Below are 20,955 nucleotides of genomic sequence, written 5' to 3' on the forward strand. Positions count from 1 at the left end.
GAGTTCTAGGACACCTAAAGCTACACAGAGAAATCCTGCCTTGAAAAACCAACCCAACCCACCCGACCCCACCCCACCCCCAGACTTTGCAGGTCAGATGGTCTGTGCCTCAACTCAAGCTGTTATTGTGGGAAAGCATGAGCCAGCACTTATGAACAGATGACCAGAGCTTGAAGTCTCCTGACCCTTGGGTAAGGCTACAGCTTACTCTAGTGGATCAACACTGAACTTCATGTTATTTCTTACCTTGCAAAAGCACTGGAGTAGTAGCCTCTGCTTCCTGAAGACCCACCGTGTGTCTTCTTAATGTCTTCTTGTGTTATCTAAAAAGTTGTAAAGTTACTCTTTTGTAAAAATCAATAACAACACTATCTTAACATCATCATGTAAATATGTAACCCAATATTCTAGTTCCCTTCTCCCACCCCCAGACAGGTTCTTAATCTGTAGCCTGGGCTGGGCTTGAACTCTTGGCAATTCTCTGTCTCAGCTGTCCCAGTGCTAGAAACTGCAGGTGTAAACCACCAAGCCCAACTCTAATCCAATCTTCTAGGCTCCAAGTTAGATGGGGCAGTCTATCTTGGAAGTATGTAACAAGCTCTAACAAAGCAGAACAAGGACACTGCAAACAGCAAAAGAATGGTTCCAAAGGAACCTGAGACACACCATCATAGGCACCTCTGCTCTGAATAAACCCCCTGCCACTGAGTAACTTCTTTACTTCAGGAGCCTTACCCTGCTCACATGTTGGTCATTGAAACTGTACCACTGCTCATCACTGAAAGACTTTATACAAGCATAATAGTGACCTCCAGCAGCACTCCCTGAATGCACCATCACCGAGAAGAGCTCATACATCAGGGAGTTCTAAGGAGAGAAGAAAAAGAAGTTTGGAAGAGAAGACTATAAAATCCTTATTTAAAATTCCCTACTTCCTATGGATACAGAGTGAAGTAACATGACAGTTATCTTAAGTAAGCTAATTTGCCCCTTAGGGAATTACAAGTCATCAAAAATCTTAGTATGTGACAGTTTAATCCTTCACATTTTTAATTATGCTGCCTTGTGATCTTTGGACTACATATGACTATAAACACATGCTTTATTATTTATGAAAAATAAGTCTGAAATTTTGTGACATAGGTACTAAATAAATAAATAGAAGGATGTTTTAAGTTGCATAGCCAAGTATCAAGAAATTACCAGCCAGCTGGTGGTGACACACACTGCCTTTCATTCCAAAACTTGGAAGGCGGAAGCAGGTGGATCTCTGAGTTTGAGGCTAGCCAGGTCTACAGAATGAGCTCTAGGACAGTCAAGGCTACAAGGAAAATCCCTATCTCAAAAAAACAAAACAAAACAAAGACAGGCAAAAAAGAAATCACCAACACATTGCTTTTTTTCCTTTAAATAAAATTCTGTTTCTGACAGTAACCTGAAGTATCTTCTAATGTACTCATGTAGTATTTTTGACAAGTAACATTAATTTGGCAGCTATTATTTCTATTAATAATGAATCCTAGCCTGGCATAGTGACTTATACTTTCTATTACAGCACCTGGGAGGCAGAAGCAGATATAATAATGTGTGTTCACACAGTGACTTTAGGACAGCCAAGGCCACCCACATCCACAACCCTGCACCCAAATTTAAAACTGTTATTTCTGTAATAAATCAGTTTATGGTCATTCCACTCTGAACATGCCTAATGTTTCCTATAATAAACTAAGAACCTTTTCTCTGTTCTTTTCTTTGGCTATATGCCTGCTCCTCTTTGTAATTTTTCACTTTGAGATACAGTCTAAGTTGCCCAGGTAGTTTTGAAGTATGTTGCCCACTAAGTTGTCAAACTTATGACTGTTCTAGACCAGCCTTCCAAGTGCTAGGATTATAGGACATGTGCTGGGTCACTAGGTTGAATTACCTTTTCTTTTAGAAGCCTTGGCACTTCACAGCCCCTTAAACAATTAGCAATACTAGAGAGCCTGGCAACCAGTATTTCCATCTCTACAATCCATAAGGAACAGCCAGATATTGTAGCTCAGGCCTGTAATCCTAAAGGCTAAAGCAGGACAACGGCTGTGAATTCAAGGCCAGCCTGGGCTACACAGTGGGAATGGACTATAAAGTGAGGCAACCCCAAACAAACAAATACTACATGACAGAGAGGAAGTTTTAACAGTACAGAAGGCTTCTATGAAACCACAAGAGTAGCTGGAGAGACAGGTGAGAGGTTAGAGAGCACTTGCGGCTCTTGCAGAGGATCCAGGGTTGGTTCTCAGCATCCACACTATATCTCACAACCACCCTTTTCTGGGTGGTACCAGGTATGCACATGCATGCATACACACATACATATGCACACATTCGTATATACATATATACATGTGTACACACACACACACACACACACACACACACAGTGGTGGTTTGAATGAAAATGGCCTCCATAGGCCCATAGAGAGTGGTACTATTAGGAGGTGTAGCTTTGTTGGAGGAAGTGTGTTATGGTGGGTAGGCTTGCAGGTCTCAAATGCTCAAGATGGGCCTAGTGTGACTATCTTTTCCTGCTGCCTGCAGATCCAGATATAGTACTCTAAGATGCCTCCCCATCACCATCTCTGCCTGTGTGCTGACATGCTTTCTGCCATGATGACAATGGACTAAACCTTTGAACTGTAAGCCAGCCCCAATTAAATGTTTTCCTTTATAAGAATTGCTGTGGTCATGGTGTCTCTTCACAGCAAGAGATGTGCTAATTAAGACATACACATATTTTTAATCTTAAAAACTCCACAACCACAAGAATGTTATCAACTCAGAGGCTCACGTTACACAAACAGTAGCAACCAGGTGCCGAGAGGGGAGACTCTTTAAGTAGTTACCCATGCTGGAGTGGGCTTTATGGTGACAGAACTGCCCAAGAGTCACGATGCTCCATTAAAGAAGTGCAATAAACTCACTGGTTCACCAAGATGGACATGGAAGGACCCTTTCTTTGGTTTGTCTTTGACATCTCTACCTGGAGTGAATGAAAGTAAGAATTCCCAGGGCTGGAGATGGCTTGGTTGTTAAGAGCACTAGCTGCTTTTTCCGAAGAACCCAGGTTCAGTACCCAGTACTCACACAGCAGCTCACAACTGTCTGTAATTTTAGACATCCTCAAGCCCTGAGGGTACCAGATATACACATGGTGTACAGACATGTAGGCCAAACACCCATACACATCAAATAAAGTAACTTTAAAAGAAAAAGAAATAGAGTGTCCAGGAAACGTTATGACATAGGTTGGAAAGACCAGTTTGTCATAAGTAGATTCTCCAAATGGACAAGCAAAGGTTTGTTTTTTAGTTTGCTTTGAGAGGATCTCACTTTGCTACCCTTTCTAGACTGGAACAAGCTATGTTAGACCAGGATAGCCACAAACTTGGAGCCAATTCTCTGCCTTTTATCCTACACTGGGTTCACAGGTGCACTACTATACAGGCCTGTTAATCTCTTTCACTTTTCTGCAGGAGTTTTCCTTTCTATCTTCATTTTGCAGCACTAGGGAACAAACGCAGGACCCGAGGCATGGTAGGTAAGTACACTTCCATTGTCCTTTCCTCTTAATTCTTTGATTAAAAAGTACTTGGATCTTCCAAAATCAAGTATCAGAACATCTAACTTTGTCGTACATAACTTTAAACTGACTATAATTATTACATCATGAAGCGTCTAGAACAAATCCTGAAAACTTGAGTTTTTCAAATTTTATTGCCAAAATTAAAATTAATCAAAGTAGTGATAGGTGGGTTTCAAAATTTACCTGTGATCTAGAATTTGTACTGAGATTATTATTATTTTTTGAAACAGGGCTCATTCTGTAGTCACTGCTGGCTGGAATCTATTACTCACAGAGATCCTCCTGCCTCTGCCACCCAAGTGCTGGGATTCTAGGCATGTATCAACTGGTTACTAGTAACATTTTAAAGTTTTATTGTAATCAGCAAACGCCCAGCCCAATTATGTTCTTGAAAACTTCTGAGGTTGCAAGTTCAAGACAAGTATGGTGGTGTATTTCCTGCCCTGAATTATTTTCAAAACTAGAATTATAGGTATCATGTTACAAGTAAATGGCAACTCAGCCTATACACAGACTAAGGGTTCTCAGGTACAATATTTTACTAACAGTTATACTGAACACATTTTCCTAAAAGAGGAGAAAAAGGCAAGGACACTGTCTTATCATTTTATTCAGTACTGAACTAGACATCTTACCTAGGGCACTAAGACAGGAAGAAGAAAAGGTACCATATCACAAGAGAGAAACTAAATTGTTATTATTAACAGGTAACACAATCACCTACACACAAAAACAGACAAGGTGGAGCTATACTGGGCTCCTGGTAATCTGATGGTCTCACATGGAGTTGTGATGTACCTGCTGCATTATTCACTGCAATCCCCACTCACCTCTCTTCCCTGAAAGGGGAGTAACTTTAAAAGTCAAGGATAGTGGTTATGGTGGTGAAAAGAGCAGCCTTGACTCAGAATAGATTTATACTGTAATATCCATTCTTAAATATTGCCCCAAATCTTCATATCCAATCATTCTGTGACTTAAAAACAGTTAACTTATTACCTACACCATGCTCAATATTTTTTTATATGAAACTATCCACTCAATAAAGCATGTTACAGGGCCGTAAAAGAGTGGCTAGATAAAAACCATAAAATCACTGATATGGTGAAAGAAAATCCTACCCTAGACATTATCCAGTTCTTTTGTTTCCAGATCATAATTTAAAGAAGAGCATCATTTTCTAGAATTTCTAAGGACTGTTAGAGAGAAGAGAGAAAAGCCAGCCAAGGATTTGGTTTTCCCTGACTCAAGGCCAGCTCTGTTGTTAACTGTTTCAGAAGTGTACCATTGTCAGAATCCTTAAAATTCAGCAAATCAAGTCCCAATACTCTTATTCTTCTATGATCAAACTCAGTGAAGCAAAGGATGTGAAGACTCAGGGCTAAGGGCAGAAGCAGCACCCGTTCTAACATGATCCAACTCTCAAAAGAGTACACACTCTCCTAAGAATTAGCATCCCATCTGTAAGTAGTGTTTCCCAAAATATAATTATGATCATACCTGTTAAAACAATTTTAAAAAATCTTCATTTCAAAAACAAAGAACAAAATAATGTAAGTTCAGGAATTATTATCTTCATTAAAACATGCAGGAACATGCAGGAATAGCTCTCTTGGGGACCACTGGCTTACTTAGCATGCTTAGCAGCTAATACCAATACACTTCATAAAAGGTACCTTTTCCAAGCCAGGTTTTGAAATCTTCTCAGACCCACTACTGCTCTCCAGGCATATCCCTTCATCAACAGCATCGTCGGTGGAGAAATCATTGCTCATCTGGTCACTGTGGCAACTGCCTTCATTTTCTGCTCCACTATCAGTGCAACTTTCAGTTTGAGGAGATTTCTAATAAGACACAGTTTTATTAAAATCTTAAGCCAAATAAAGGAAAAGATACTCAAACTTGTACTTATGTTTTCTACCATGCTCACATAGTTTAACATGTTCTCATTAAGAGAAGCATTTATTTCATTTTAAGTTTTTTATTAAAATTCACATCTTAAGTTTAACAACTAAAATAGTACTCCCTAAAAGTATTTCCATTGTCCATAAAATTTTACTACTGCAAATTGTGATTCTAAGTTATATTAAACTCCATTTATGATTAGTATTGAAAGTAACAATACACAATTACTATATCCTACAGTAACATTTGTGATAGCAACTACTCTAAGTTTCAAACTGAATCACTTGTTCCCAACCCCCCCCCCAAAAAAAAAGTTCTCTCTAAGGTATTACAATAAAAAGAGAACTAAGCCATCTATCTGTCCCTGGGAATGTCACCGTTTACTCAGGGCAGGAATGCCATACTTCCATGTCTGACTGCTTTCAGTTCACTGCCACCCAGCTGAAGAGTTCCACTTGATAGAAACCCCAAAGAACCCTCTCTTCTGCTTTCTTTTACCATTGTATTCACATACCTACAATATAAGGTTAAGATTTCTCTAAGATGAAAGCCTTTGATGTGTATTAGGCATTGCATGTAAGTTCTTGAAACCAACAAGTGTATATACAACAAGAATAACTTGTTGCTAATAACTTTTTTCTAAGTATTGCACCTAGTTCGCAGTACAGTCTTCCTCCTTTGAGGAGGGTCTGAATCATTGTGGGTTGTGCCACCCCCAGGCTGGTGGTCCTGGGTTCTATAAGACAGCAGGCTAAGCAAGCCATGAGGAGCCAGTAAGCAGCACCCCTCCATGGCTTCTGCATCAGCTCCTGCCTCCAGGTTTCTGCTCTGTTTGAGTTCCTGTCCTGATTTCCTTCAACTATGTACAATGTCGAAGTAAAAACCAAATAAACCCTTTCTTGCCAAAATTGCTTTTATTGCTGCATCACAGTAACAGTAACCCTAAGACAAATACTAAATGAAACCTGATAACCATTTACACTTGAGCTTTTGCAGGAAGATAGATTTTACAACTAATAATCAGTTTCAATCAGAAAAACACACAAAACTCTTACAACAGTAAGAATTTATCACCCTATAATAACTACCTTCCTGATTGTAAATGTTTCACACAATGCAATCAGGAGAACATCGAAAACAATCAAATAGGATATTACATATACAATACTAATATATTATAGATTATTAAAATATAATTTTACACACACACACACACACACACACACACACTAATAAAGCTAGAAAATCTTTGGAGGTCAATGAGTAGAAAGAGACTGATCAGCTTTTCTGTATTCACTAAAACCCTATGTTTAAACTATTTAAAGTTTCAAGTTAAAACAAAAACAAAATTAAAAAGAGTAATAGACAAAACCTCTTGAATGTTTGTCTCTCTAACTTAGTTAATTTAAGAGCTCGCAAACCTTATATGGGAGTAACCAAGTACCTTCATTTTTGAAAAGGGGATTAGCACATGTGCAAGACATTATGGTCATATACTACTTTGTTTGTTCATTCACTCACATATATTTGCTCCATGTATAGTAAAGATCAGAAACCCAGCTGTAACACACAGTTTAATAATAAAGAAACTATGAAACATGATTACTGCCCAAATTCTAGAGAGGTGAAACCCATAAGCTTTAAAAAAGCTTATGCTATTCTGACCAAATAAAATACTTGAAACGTACAACGTCATGAAAAGCTTTTTAGCCACAGCAATAGTCTCCCATGTAATACAGCATTGAAAGGTGAGGAAGGAGAAAGTGTCTGTCAAGAGGACACTTCAAATATTATCAGTCTTAACTCATTTCACAAAACTCTTCTCAAAATATAAAGGAGCTGGAAAGATGGCTCAGTGGTAAGAGCACTGGCTGCTTTTCCCAGAGGGCCTGGGTTTAATTCACAGGCCCCACATAGTGGCTCACAAGTGTCTCTAACTCTAATTTCAAAGGATATAACACCCTCTTCTGGCCCATGAGGGCACAAGGAACACATGTGACATACAGACATACCTCTAGGCAAAACACCCATATACATAAAGTAATTTTAAAAACTAAAAATACATAAATGTATAAAGAAAAGCATAACAAGAAAATGTAATAAATATTTACCTCATCTTCAATATCAATAAATGTGCTCATATCCAGCTCCTCTGGAAATGACATTCGATCATTCAGTTTAATTCTATGCATGGTTGTATAATCAAAATCAAACCTTTTCAACTGTAAGGTCAGCAGATAGGGGAAATGCAGAAACCGAAGGCCCTAAAGAGAAGCAAGCGTGGTTAGGGGACAAGTGGACCGAATCCTGAGTATCACCTCAGAAAACTACGTAACAACATTCACATGCCTCTTACCTTGCGAGCATCACACTTCTTCTTACAGCGTTCACAAAAATACTGATTTGGGCCATCCAAGATTTCTGGTTGAATAAATGCATGCAATGCTTCTTCCTAGTTAGAAAAAGTTTTACAATTACTTAAAATACTATTTAATGGCAAAACCTTAAATTTGAAACACTGAAATCACCAAAACTGCTATGAATCAAATGCTTAGAACACAATTAACAGCAAAATATTATAATTATAGTTAAAAGTTATAACATAATTATATTATTTCATTCTTTGTTAAGAATTGCTTTGGTCAGTACTTTATATCCCAACCACTTCTAACTAGTTTCTTACTCTTCCACTGTGGTGTTTGACTGAATGATATAGAAAGGAAAGCCCCTGACCTTTAGAAAGCACTTGCATGAATCTTAGACATGTGTTTATACATATGGGCTCAGCCTTCTGTACAGGCACTTGACAACTGTTCTCACTTGATCCATATCTTTAAAACTCACAGTCATCCTTAATCATTACAGTCATGTCATCCTGCACTAGCTATAACTGAAACCCTTTCATTGTCATGCACTACTGCTCTGCTGTCAAAGGCATGCAGAGAGTCATGTGCTTTTCTTTTCTCAGTACAGTCTTAAGACAGAAGCATGAAACTCAACAGAGACAAAGAGCTGTTGGATATAAAAACTTTAATGACTAGTATTTCAAATTAAAACAATAACCAATGCAACAAAGTAAGATGGATTCGTGGTCTCAAATTTCATCTGATGGCATCTTTTCTACACTCATGGTCCAAGCAGAACTACTGATAACACATCACATACAAAGAAAAGGATTAACGAATCACTAAGGCAAAGCAGCTTCATTAGTTTTTCTGTTGAAACAGAACAAATTGTTCCTCAAAAGATAAAGAAGCTCAAGCTTGCAAAACGGACTGAATTGTAAATTAGTTGTGAGGAAAGAACAACTCTCCACATACCGCTGGACACAGATTACTCTGGGACAAAATACAAGACTGAAAATATCTAAGCACTTGTCAGCTCATCCCATCTCTTATTCCTTCTCATCTTACAAGGAAGCACCAAGAAGGGAGAAAGAGTAGCAAAGTTGTTTTTAATATATTCCCAAGCGTTTAACTGGCAACCACAGGCAAGAACTCACTTAGAAAACATTTCTTTTTCTCTCTGAAGCATATTCTAAGAATGAAAAATTCCTTTTAAAACATAAAGAAAAAGAAGTTTTAAAAAATTATAGCCATGGCTTACCACCGACTTAAGTCAAGTTTGAAAAGCTTCCAAATAAAATTTGAACTAGTCAAGTGGTGTCTAAAGTAAGGGTATGCTGGGTGTGGTGGTCCACACCTTTAATCCCAGCACTGGGGAGGCAGAGGCAGGCAGATCTGTCTGAGTTCCAGGCTAGCCAGACTACATAGTGAGACCCTGTCTCAAAAAATAAAATAAGGGGCTGGGTGATGGTGGCATATACTTTTAATCCCAGCATCCAGCACATGGGACGCAGAGGCAGGCAGGTGGATCTGTGAGTTTGAGGCCAGCTTGGTCTACAGAGCCAAGCTAGTTCAGGGACAGCCAAGGCTATACACAGAAACCCTGTCTCGATAAAGAAACAAAACAAAGAAAAAATTAAAAACCAAAGTAAATAAGAGGGAGCAAATAAGACTTTGTTAAACTGTGTCTGATAGTTCATAGCAGAGACTTTTGAGGCAGGATCTTTCTATTATGTATCTTTGGCTGTCCTGGAACTTACATTGACCAGACTGGCCTCTGATTCCCAATGCTAGGATTAAAGGCATGCACCAAAACATCTGTTTGAACAGATGTTTTTATAAAATAAATTTAGACTTAAGTGTTTTTTTTTTTTTTTTTTTTAATGTTTTGCTAGCCCTGGTATTATGGACTTTTCCCAAATCATGTGTTTAAATTCACTCTTAATACTTGAGTGGAAATTCTGTACATAGAAAGTATAGTTAGCAAACTTAAAAAAAATTAATATTTATAAAGTACTTTTGCCAGTTCATGTACCAATTCTAGCAATTACTAGAATATGCCCAGGATATCTAGTTACAGAATAAACTCGGTTGTGTGTTAAAACCTCTTTAACCTGTAGAACTTTCAGAAACCAGCTATCTCATGACACATTCTGCAGCCTGGGCTGTCTGAAGTTCAGATCACTTTCTGTATTACTTGCTAGTAATATAGAGTCCTTTTAAGGGCCTCCTAGTCACATACTATGCGGAGTCCCATTAACTGTCTAGTCAAGATGTGGTCCATGTCTCCACTACAGAACTTCTATCTTCCTCTTGAAGCTCAGAAGCAATTTGTAGGAAGATTCATGGCGAACATGCTAAAATTCGAGGTCTTATCAACCTTCTACCTCTCGTTTGAGCATTCACTAGCAGTTTCTTGGCTACCTTAGAACTCTTCAACAAGGCAACACATGCCTATTTGTATCCATGTTTGGCATGATGGACATGTGGCTTCATCTTGATCCCTACCATACAACTTCTGTGTGCGCTAACTTTATTACGTCCTATAGTTGTTTCTTCCCCATCACTATAGCATGTGACCTTTCTTTTTACTTCAGCCCTCTCCCTTTCCTTGGCTGTAAAATGGATATTCTTTGTACTTTAAGTACATGTAATATGTCATGCCATTATTCAACTCATGCTCCCACCTTGTTTTGTTCTGTCTTTAACATATTCTAATACTAGGCAGAAATAGTCTTCCTGATCTTTTGGGTACAGCACTATTTAGTTTGAGCATACCTTCCTTATCAGTTTAGTAAAGTTTGGTTTCTTGGGAACAGGAGAAACAGGGAGAGCATGGTCTCCTCTCATTTTTGTAGGAGGCTTCCTCCTTCTTTTCTTGTTTTCTCACTGCTGATCCTGAAGCAACAGTCTTCTTTATGCACTTCAGAGGCTTTGATTCCTAATCCTGCTCACCATAAAACCCCTTCCCTATAGCTAGTGCCATTGATTACCAAGCCCCAGTCTATGCTCACTCACTGGGCATGCGTACTACCTGTGTGTGCTTTTCCCCTTTTTATTTTGTTTTCTTACATACTCCACTCATATGCTCCAGATACACAGGCTAGCAGCAGCAATGGAAAACCTGTTCAAAATCATTGTCCATTACCCTCCATCTCTCAGATGCTGTGATACATGGCTTTTACTTCCATTATAGCCAGTGTTTGGGCTTTAGGAAGGGTACATAGAGATATTCCAGAAACTAGAAAGATGAATTAATATAGCATGAACACTGTAATGGTTTGTCAACCTTAATCATAAAATAAAATTAGCTAGTTACAAAGATTAGTGTCATTTCCTCTATGCATTTGAAAAATCATGTAAATGATGGGCTAAAATGGTTAAAGAGAATCTGCCCTTGCTGTGACGTAGTAATTAAAATCCATACTGTACTGTATCTTATTATAGGGATCAAAAAAGTAGGTAGGTCCTGGGCTATGAGGGGAACAAAATGCTATCAACACCGTGCTGCTGTTAGCACACAGAACAGAAAAGGACTCCTTCCAGTAAGCTATAGTTTTGTATGTTAAGCTATTAAATTATGCTTCTAAATTAGCTCCAAATTGTGACTTTATCATCCTAGGCTGACAATTCTTGGCTTACTTTACCTCCCTTGCATATTAAGAAAAAGTTAGCTGCACATATAGTTGCAGATTGTACTTTTCAGGATTCGAAGTAGAACAAGAAGAGTTCTTACATTCTTAGTGTAGCAAGTAAGAAGACAGATGATTATAATTTTAGAGCAATGCACATAACCTAGGCACAAGTGCAAGAAGAAACACAGTACTGCCCCCATCCTCTCACTGAGCCTATCTGAATTCATCACAAATCTGCCTCCCCCCCACTATTTAACATTTGCTTTGTTTAGAATAGGGAAACCAGTATTGAAATGATTATTTTCTAGACTTTAAAAATAATAAAAACTGGAGCAAAGCACTGAGTACTATCTCTTGCATTGCTGATGCAGTGAAAAAAAAAAATCTTGTTAATAACACATAGTAGCAAAGCAAAATATTTCCTTACAGATGATTACATTCAGCTATCTCCCTGAGACATTTTGCTCTGAGTTAGGGAAAGAGCTCTAGGTATCTTTACCTAAGCTATTCATTTATCTTTTTTTTTTATTTTTGTTTCTAAGATAATTATAAATTTGCATATACTTACAAGAATTAATATTACTCAAAAATACTCTGTATGCATTGCACTGTTTCCTGCAAACTACAGAACATCACAATGGTGATGGGGCCACTAATATAATCCTCTTTCCTCACTCAAGACATTCTCAGTTTCACTGTTTGCCCCAGTCTGTATATTAAGTTAGTTCTGTGTATATTTATCATCTGTGTTGGGTCTTATATCCTACAGGACAGCAAAGGCATTAAATAGTTTCTAAATAAAAACAGGAACTGACCAAATTCAATAGCTCTGGTAATGATCAATCAGTGGTACAGTTCTAAAATGTAGCTGTAAAAAACATTTATGTGACCAAGTTTAAATAAATGAAATCAGACAGTATGTCAATTTTCCCAACTGGCTTTCTTTCATCCAGCATCATGTCCTACACATTCATTCAAATTACTGGTTGCATGTAATTTCTTATAGACAACATATTATTGGATTGTATTTTTAAAATCTACCTATCTTTCAATCAATCAAACTATGTTTCTAAGTTCGCATATTTATACAATTTATATGTAACTAAGGCTGCCATATTATTTTCATATTTTTGCATGTTTTTTTGTTATCATTCCTGTTTACTTTCTAGTGCCTTCCAAGTGTTACTTAAACATTAAAAAAAAATTCTACTGATATACGCAAAGTGTGTTTGAGTCCTTTTCTTTTTTTGATCATTGCCCTAGTTATCAGGTCTATCAACAGGCAGTAAAACTGCCTTAAATATTTCTTCTACCTACACTGAGAATCACATTAAACAACAATATAATTTTGGTTCAACATCAAATATAATTTAGAAGACTTGGCAAGGAAAGAAAATCTACTGTATTAGTTCACGTTTGTCCTAGACTTTAACTTAGTACAGAACTTCCACACTGTGCTCCTCAGAATCCTCATGTACCTTGAAATATTACCAAGTATGCCATAGAGAAATACTAACTAACTAAGATGTTCTAGTTATCTCTAAAGGCTCCCTTGGCACATAAAAATGTTGAATACATATTTCTGATTGATCATCCTGCCTCATATCAATATGCTTTGGAATTATAAGTACTCAGAATAAGGATGCTTCATAAAAACAAAAACAAGAAAGCCTTTATCATAAGACCTAGAGGTTATTTTCCCAATTTAAAAAAATGTATAGAACAAATGACTTTTCTATGCCAAAAAGAAAAGGGGAGCTAAAATACCATTTATAAAACAGATTGTTAGAGGTTAAAAAAATAAAGGTGAAATCATCCAATCCCTATTGGGGAAGGCACCATATTCATTCTATTCATTCTTTCTCTTCTAGATGCACCATTAGGATTCACTGCTAAGTAAAGTGAAGAAATGCCTAACAACCAGAAGGTGTATTTGGGATGACATCACTAGACAAGGAGTTATACCACTGTGCAGTTGTGTACTCCGTATAAAATATCAAGCAGTCAGCTGGAAGGTACATACCACACTAGCAAACGCTTGGCTGGACCCATAAGGTCGGATGACCAGTGGAATATCAAGATACGTGTCAATTCTCCAGCCTTCATAACCGCATTCCAGACACCTCACATAGTCTTTCAGCTTGCCTTGATACAGCTCATTTATAAGATCAGCCTAAAAATAACATTCATATTTTTAAAGGTGTTCCTTATTATAAGCAATTTTAAGTTATATCTATATACAATCCTTGCTTTTTAGAAGAGACACAAAATGATAATGATTTTTACTAATAAATTTTTAAAAAGCAACTATGAGATATATCTAAAATTTTAGGAAATAAAATCTGACACTTGAAAAAAAAATTTTTTCACCTTAAAAATTTAATAAAATTAGATTACCACTAACTTAGAACAAAACATGTATAATTGACTATTTTAATGCCCCAAATCAATAAAACTCTCAAGTAGTAAAATAGATGGTTATGAGGTCAGTTATCAATTACTCTGTTCTTTTTCCTTAGACTCTATCTCAATCCACACTTCAGGCATGTTGTTACAGAACTAAGAAGCTGTCTGTGCTTTGACTGCTTTACGCAAACACCATGAGTCTCAAAGTATATTCTGATTTGTAAAATTCCACTGCTAACTTGGGCAAATAAGTAAATTTTAATAATAAACATAAAACAATTTAAAAAACTTAAGACACAAGATTCAAACAATATTATAAAATTAATCTTCCTCAAAATATCCTCATCTAAAAGACTTTATCTCTCAACCTATTTCCCAAACAGCCAATTGGGGTTCTTTTGACTAAAAGTAGGCAGGGAATTCCCTAAGTAACAACCCTTCATATGACTGTCTTGCCTCAAGATACTTGTACCAAATTTTAGGAAGTCAGTAGGGATGCCCTAGCTGATCTTAATGACGTGCTGACTTACAGAGAGGGATGTAACAAGAAGAAAGGGTAACCTCAGACCTATGAAGAAGAAACAGCCCCTAATACCATCCATATAAAATAACTCAATTCCATAGGATTACGTAGAGAAATCATGAGGTTGTTTAAATGGTTTCATCATTTCTCAAGTAAAAAAAATGGGCGGGTCAGAAAGAAAACATACTAACAGTTTTCTTCTTCATAAATTCACTTTTAAAATGTCCAGGGTGGATCTACACACTTTCAGACTGGATGCACCAGAGCTGCCTACTCTAATACAACTGACTTGATGGATCCTTCTTTGTTTTCCTGCCCTAGTCAGAGCTTTTGTATCCAGGACTTCAAAATGGGTCAAACCAGTGTCCTAAAAAAAAAAAAAATGAAATCTGGTATCCACCCTCAAACAAAAATTATGCAAATCAACACATAATTATAAAACAACACTTATTCCTATTTATAAATTCTCTTTTTCTATTTATCTTCTGAAAGTTCAGATACAGACTTCTTAAACCTGACTTTATAATATACAAATGGATCCCTATCCCCCGACACTTACTGTTTAACAGATTATCTTTTTTTTTTTTTTTTTTTTTTCAGAGACAGGGTATCTCTCTGTAACAGAGCCCTGGTTGTCCTGGACTCAATTTGTAGACCACAGTGGCCTCGAACTCACAGAGAGCATCCTGCCTCTTCCTGGCTCCAGATTCTCTTCCAAGCCACCACATCATTCCCATCAGAGATCAGGTCCTTGTGCTATGTTAGAACCGCATCCTCTTTCATCCCTGGGCTACTCTATTATACTCAATCTATACTCTTCATCCGCACGGAATCTCATAAAGCCAAGCTACTCGGTGAGTTAGGTCAGATAAATAAGGACATGACTAATAAGACAAATAAGCATATGACTGCACTTGACTGGTCAAAATGAAGGTAAAACTTGGTGGATACACTTTATAAAGATTATCATTTATTTAAAGAAAATGAAATAACCACTGAAAATTAGCCCCCTCCTCCAAATTCCTTATTTTGATGAATGTGCAGGTTACTTTTGTGTCACCTTGACACAAGCAAGAGTCATCAGAGAGGAAAGCACTCAATTGAGAAAACGCCTCCATAAGATCTAGCTGTGGGCAAGCTTGTAGGGGATTTCTTATGTAGTGATTGATGAGGGATGCTGTCTCTAATTGTGAGTGCCCACTGTGAGTGATGTTGTCCCTGGGATAGTGGTCCTGGGTTCTACAAGAAAGGATGAGCAAGTTATGGGGAACAAGTCAGTAAGCAGCACTCTTCCACAGCCTCTGCATCAGCTCTTCACTCCAGGTTCTTGCCCTATTTGAGTTCCTGTCCTGACTTCCTTCAATAATAGTCTATGATGTGAAGGTATAAGTCAAATAAACACTTTCCTCTCCAAGCTGCTTTTAGTCACCATATTTCATGTAAGAAACCCTAACTAGGACAATGAGGAAGCTGAGATCTGGGGTCATTTAATGAAGATGCTTAGGATTCAGTCAACAGCAGATGAGGTCTAGTAATTTCATTTACAAATGTAGCAGACTGATGCCCAAGTCTTAAAACATTCCAATAGAATAAAAGTCATTTTAAGATACTGGCTGCCTTCTTAACACATAGTCTCCTCAGACTGACGGAGAGAATTTACCTGTTCTGTTTGTTTCCATTTCTGTTCCAAAGCATCAAACATAACGCGGCACAGTTCTTGTACATCATGCTGTTGCCAAGCTATTTAACATAAAATTTCATTAAAAATAGAATCGTACAACATACATTATGTTATTGTTTCAACATAAATAGAACCAAGTCTACTTTAAAAAAAATCTTAAGAACACATGAAGACACATTACAGCTATGAAAAGGACAGTCACAGGAAAATAATCAAACCAGTGTTGTACAAGTAGCATTGGCTTTTTGGTACTGGAATATTTGTTGGTTTTCATTGTAAAGAAGTATGTTAGACACCCCACAACAAGGGCATTTCTCTGCATCAGACAGAATACCACACCCTAACAAAATGGAGAGCTATGGAGTCCAGTCCTAACAGATATAGCTATACAAACACATTAATGAGAAAATAGTATACAATGGGGTCTCTGTATGTAGCCCTGGCTGTCCTTGAACTTGCTCTGTACACCAGGCTGGTCTTGAACTCACAGAGATCCACCTGCCTCTAACTTCCTAGTACTGTGAGATTAAAGGTGTGTACCATTCTTAGTTACCATTGCCTGACTAAGAAAAGAGGACACAAATTTTAAAGAGAACAAGAACAGATATATAAGAGGGTTTGGAGGGAAGAAAGAGAACAGAAAAATGATGTAATTACAGTATAGTCTTTAAAAAAAGAAAAGAAACAGTATTTTTTAAAAGTTATAAAGTAAAAAAAAAATTGCTCCTTTTCAGTAAAATTTCTTTCAGTATCTTTATCTTGTCAAAACAAAAATAAATGTTTGAAAATAAAAAACTAAATTAAAAAAAACTCTAATTTTTTTATTTAAAGCCCATTAAAAATAGAACATACCAAACTTAACTGCACAAGAATCTTAACTGGTTAAAATTTATCTCTTAGACCTTAAGTAATTAAAAATAAATTACTTTGACATTTGAACAAAGAGCAAGGAGATGTTTCAGGTAAATAAAACAAAGTCACTGATGTGCTGCACAGCACCAGAAGTGGTTAAGAAAGTAAGAAAGTCTTACCAGTAAGAAAGGTCTTACCTTCACTGCTGTCCCATCCAAAGCTCCTTGTGACATCTGTGGTCTCAATTGCTCTCTTTTTGCTGGTTTGTAACAAAACAAAAAGCCTTTGAAGCTGGTATGGGATGCTTGTCACAGGATCTTCTTCAGATTCCTCAAATTCCCACCTAGGAGGATGAGATCATGTCAACTACATAAAATGACTTCATTCTTTAAAGCATAATTAGTATCAAAATCATCACATAAGATCTTAATTCTAGGCAATACACACTGTGAATAGTAAGTAAAACTAGTTAATATTTAATCAACAGTCTCTAATTTACAAATTCAAAACTAAACAAAATGCATAAAGCAGCTCCTGCCTCAAGAATAAAAAGCAACGCTCACTTAAATGTAAGGGTCAAATTTGAATCTGACTATGCAGAATATCCGATGACAAAACATTAAAATCCAAACTGGAAAAACACACAAGATGAGTAACACCAGCATTCAATATATACATTTTCAGGGAATTAAAAAGGAGAATAGAAGGAATTAAAAACAAATTGAATCAATTAAGAATCATACTGATCAAACTGAAGAGAAGGCTCAGCGAGTAAGAGCACTCACTGGCTGTTCTTCCAAAGAACTCGGCTTCAACTCTCAGCACCCATGGCAACCCACAACTACCTTTAACTCCAGGATCCAACACCCTCACACAGACGTACATGCAAGCAAAAAACGCCAATACACATAAAAATAAATTAAAAAAAAAAAAAAAGAATCATAGTGGTTAATTACACACTTGAGTTTTATTTGGATCTGACTTAAACAAATGGTTCAGAAAGTTATGTGGCCATCACAGGAACTTGAACACTGACCATTCTATCACAGATGAAATGGAACTGTGCCTGCCAAGTCATCTGGATGGAAGTCTAAACACAAAACAGTGGTTCTCAACCTTCCTAATGCTGTGACCCTTTTCTACAGTTCCTCATACTCTCGTGACCCTACCATAAAATTATTTTCCTTGCTACTTCATAACTGTAACTTTGCCTCTGTTATGAATCATGTGACTATCTGCTATGCACGATATGTGATATGTGACCCCAGTGAAAGGGGTGTTCAAATGACCCTAAGGATTCACAGCCACTGTGCCATTCAAAGTTGGGTAATGGAAGAAGATGGACTCAGCGTCCTATTTCCTCATTTTTAAATGTTTTAAATATTAAACCAAAAAATATTAAAAAAAAAAAAAACAAACAACTTTTCATGGGGCTGGAGGGATGGCTCAGTGGTTAAGAGCACTGGCTGTTATGCCAGAAGACCATGGTTCAAGTCCCAGCACCCACAAAGCAGGAGAACTGGCACCCCCACATAGAAATATATGCAGGCTAAACAACAATGCACATATAAACACCAAAACACATAAATAAAAATTTTAAAGCTTAAGTAAATAAAATAATTCCAGTAGAATTTTTATTCTCAAAAATGCATAAGTGACCACGTAGCCCTAGCTACAGGGGCTGCCTCAACAAGTGAATTCCCAGATAAAAAACTTAGGATCACACAGCAGAGAAAAGATTGGGTAACCACAGGTGGTCAACACACTCAGGAATTCTTAAGGGGATTCTGTAATAAAACAAGATGCTAAACCCCAAACATTAAGAATACTATTAATGGTGTCCTGCCTGAAACGGGCAATGCTAAGATCACTCCACTACTCAAAATCTCCTTTTTAGTCTCAAACCCGAGGCATGACTACTAATTTTCCTATGCTCCAGTTTACAAATGGTTTTGGTTAAGCAATCAGTTTCTCTTAGCTTAGGACTGAGCGGTTGTACTTCTGGAGCTCTGCCCTCCAGGCTCTTGGTCCCTTTTCTTGTCTGGCCCATCCCTGAGGTTCACATGTGCTTTAACCCTCCCTGGCTCTATACCCATTCAGCAGCTCTCCTGGTAATTATCTTCTTGGAAGTCCTTAGAATTGACATTATAGGCTCTAAAATTCTATTATAACCTTAAGAGGTTGCGAATCTTGTTGGGACTTGCAATTTCACTGATTACCTATAGTTAGACGTTTTATTGGCACATTCAATTCTTCCCATTCTTTTACTACTAAAAAAGAAGGTTGTCAATAAGACATCTCAGTTTTCACTCAGAAATAGCATTACCACCCACATTCACCTCACGAATCCATGTTTAGTTTAATGACAGGCCCTCCCAAGGATCTCTTTCAAATCACTTTTTCAACCTGCACCACACAGGCTTTCCTAACAATTCACAGAACGTATCACAAGCCTGCAAGTCAACAACGAAGAGTCTATGTAGGCCGCTACACAAAGGATGAATGTGCAGTTTCATCTTTCATCGTGGTACTGTTCCATGCAAGTGCACTGTGGGTCCCAGGTCTATACTCAGACATCAGTGCACTAAGGCTTGGTTCACTACTTGCTGTAAACACCCATTTATAGTCTCAAGGCTGAAAGATCTAGTCCTCCTCTTTGAACAAGTGTTTTAACTCTCATCTATTCACAGTGGATTTCCCTGACTCCCAAATGCTTCTGTACTTAAGAGTTTTCAGGCTCTTATGAAGGCTACTCTCATGGCTGTTTCCCTTCCTCACCCAGCTCAACCTTTCCTCCAGAAGTTACTCTCTCTACTTTGCTTTATTACCTTCCTGGCATACTGGGCTTGTAAAAATGAGCTTATTTATGCATGCTCTTGATGGAAGCTCCGAAGGGGGAACTCCGTCTTATCAACACTGTCAACTCTGTGTCTAATAGAATTATTGGTATTTAGCTAGTGTCCAGGAAATGCTTGCCACCCTGACTGGGCATCCTGGGCTGCTCTTACTGTTTACAGAGCGTGCAGGCCACCTTCAGAGTATAAGAGTGGACAGTTAAACAAGCACCTAGAACGCCAGGCAAAATTTGCTGTCAGCAGGCAATCATCTGCAGCACGGAAGCCTTCCTAGCAGGTTCTAGCCCACCCCTTAGTCTGCCTTCCCATATGCTGACAGTTGTGCACATCTAGGGGCCTCGCCAACCCACTCTATACCCTGCCAATAACTACAGCACAGGTACAACCAAGACTGGGTCCTCGCACCTACAGGGTGACCTAGGCAGTGTCTGTGCATTTACTAACTGCTTCTACCAAAACGTGGATGACAACAGCAGACAATTCACAGCTATTGTCAGAACTGGGTGAGTATATAAAAGTGCTCCCAGCAGTCCTAACACGTTATTTAGGGAGCACTAACTACTATTCATTATGACTTCTAAAATTTTCCTTATCTACAGTGTGCTCTTTTTTGTCAACCTGACCAAAATGTAACTATTTTATGGCCTATTTCAAGCCCTATTTATTTCACTACGCCATTCATTTCTTCATGTTTCATTAACATCTCCTCTCTCAGCTCTCGTGGCATTTAGCTGACCCTAAATGTTGCTTAAATAATTTCACAATACACAGGTGGTTATTATAGATAGATCTGTAAATTACTTGAAAACAAAGATCTTAGTTTTCTGTCTGCTCTATCCTAAGAGCCTAAAATATAATTACTAACAGGCAACAATAATAATGAATTAAACATGTCACATCTACAAGCAAATTCAGAGAATAAGCTAACAAGTGAATGTATGGATGAGAGCATGCGTGAGCAATACAACCAATATTACAACTTTATAAAGGATTCAAATACATATTTAGATCATTTCAAAGGCACCATTCAAAAGGAACAGGAAAAAGAATCAGTTTACTTATACTTTGAAAATCTAAGTTGCTGGGCCTGGTGGTGCACAGCTAGTCCCAGGATATTGGAGATAAGAG

At 37.6% G+C, this 20,955-nt stretch overlaps 1 protein-coding gene across 1 annotated transcript in view; it reads right to left on the minus strand.

The window, feature by feature from the left end:
• The window catches only part of Usp47 (ubiquitin specific peptidase 47), an 82,861-nt gene that overhangs the window by 24,490 nt on the left and 37,416 nt on the right, over positions 1–20,955 (minus strand). The window contains exons 6-13 of the mRNA XM_055627357.1: positions 17,170–17,315; positions 16,100–16,179; positions 13,534–13,683; positions 7,887–7,982; positions 7,642–7,794; positions 5,302–5,469; positions 736–867; positions 247–323 (exon numbers count right to left, since the gene is read on the minus strand). Of these exons, the coding sequence (XP_055483332.1) occupies positions 247–323; positions 736–867; positions 5,302–5,469; positions 7,642–7,794; positions 7,887–7,982; positions 13,534–13,683; positions 16,100–16,179; positions 17,170–17,315 (1,002 nt within the window). The remainder of the gene's footprint in view (positions 1–246; positions 324–735; positions 868–5,301; positions 5,470–7,641; positions 7,795–7,886; positions 7,983–13,533; positions 13,684–16,099; positions 16,180–17,169; positions 17,316–20,955) is intronic.

Source organism: Psammomys obesus, unplaced genomic scaffold (assembly GCF_907164565.1).
Source record: "Psammomys obesus unplaced genomic scaffold, mPsaObe1.curated_primary_1811, whole genome shotgun sequence".
Taxonomy (NCBI): domain Eukaryota; kingdom Metazoa; phylum Chordata; class Mammalia; order Rodentia; family Muridae; genus Psammomys; species Psammomys obesus.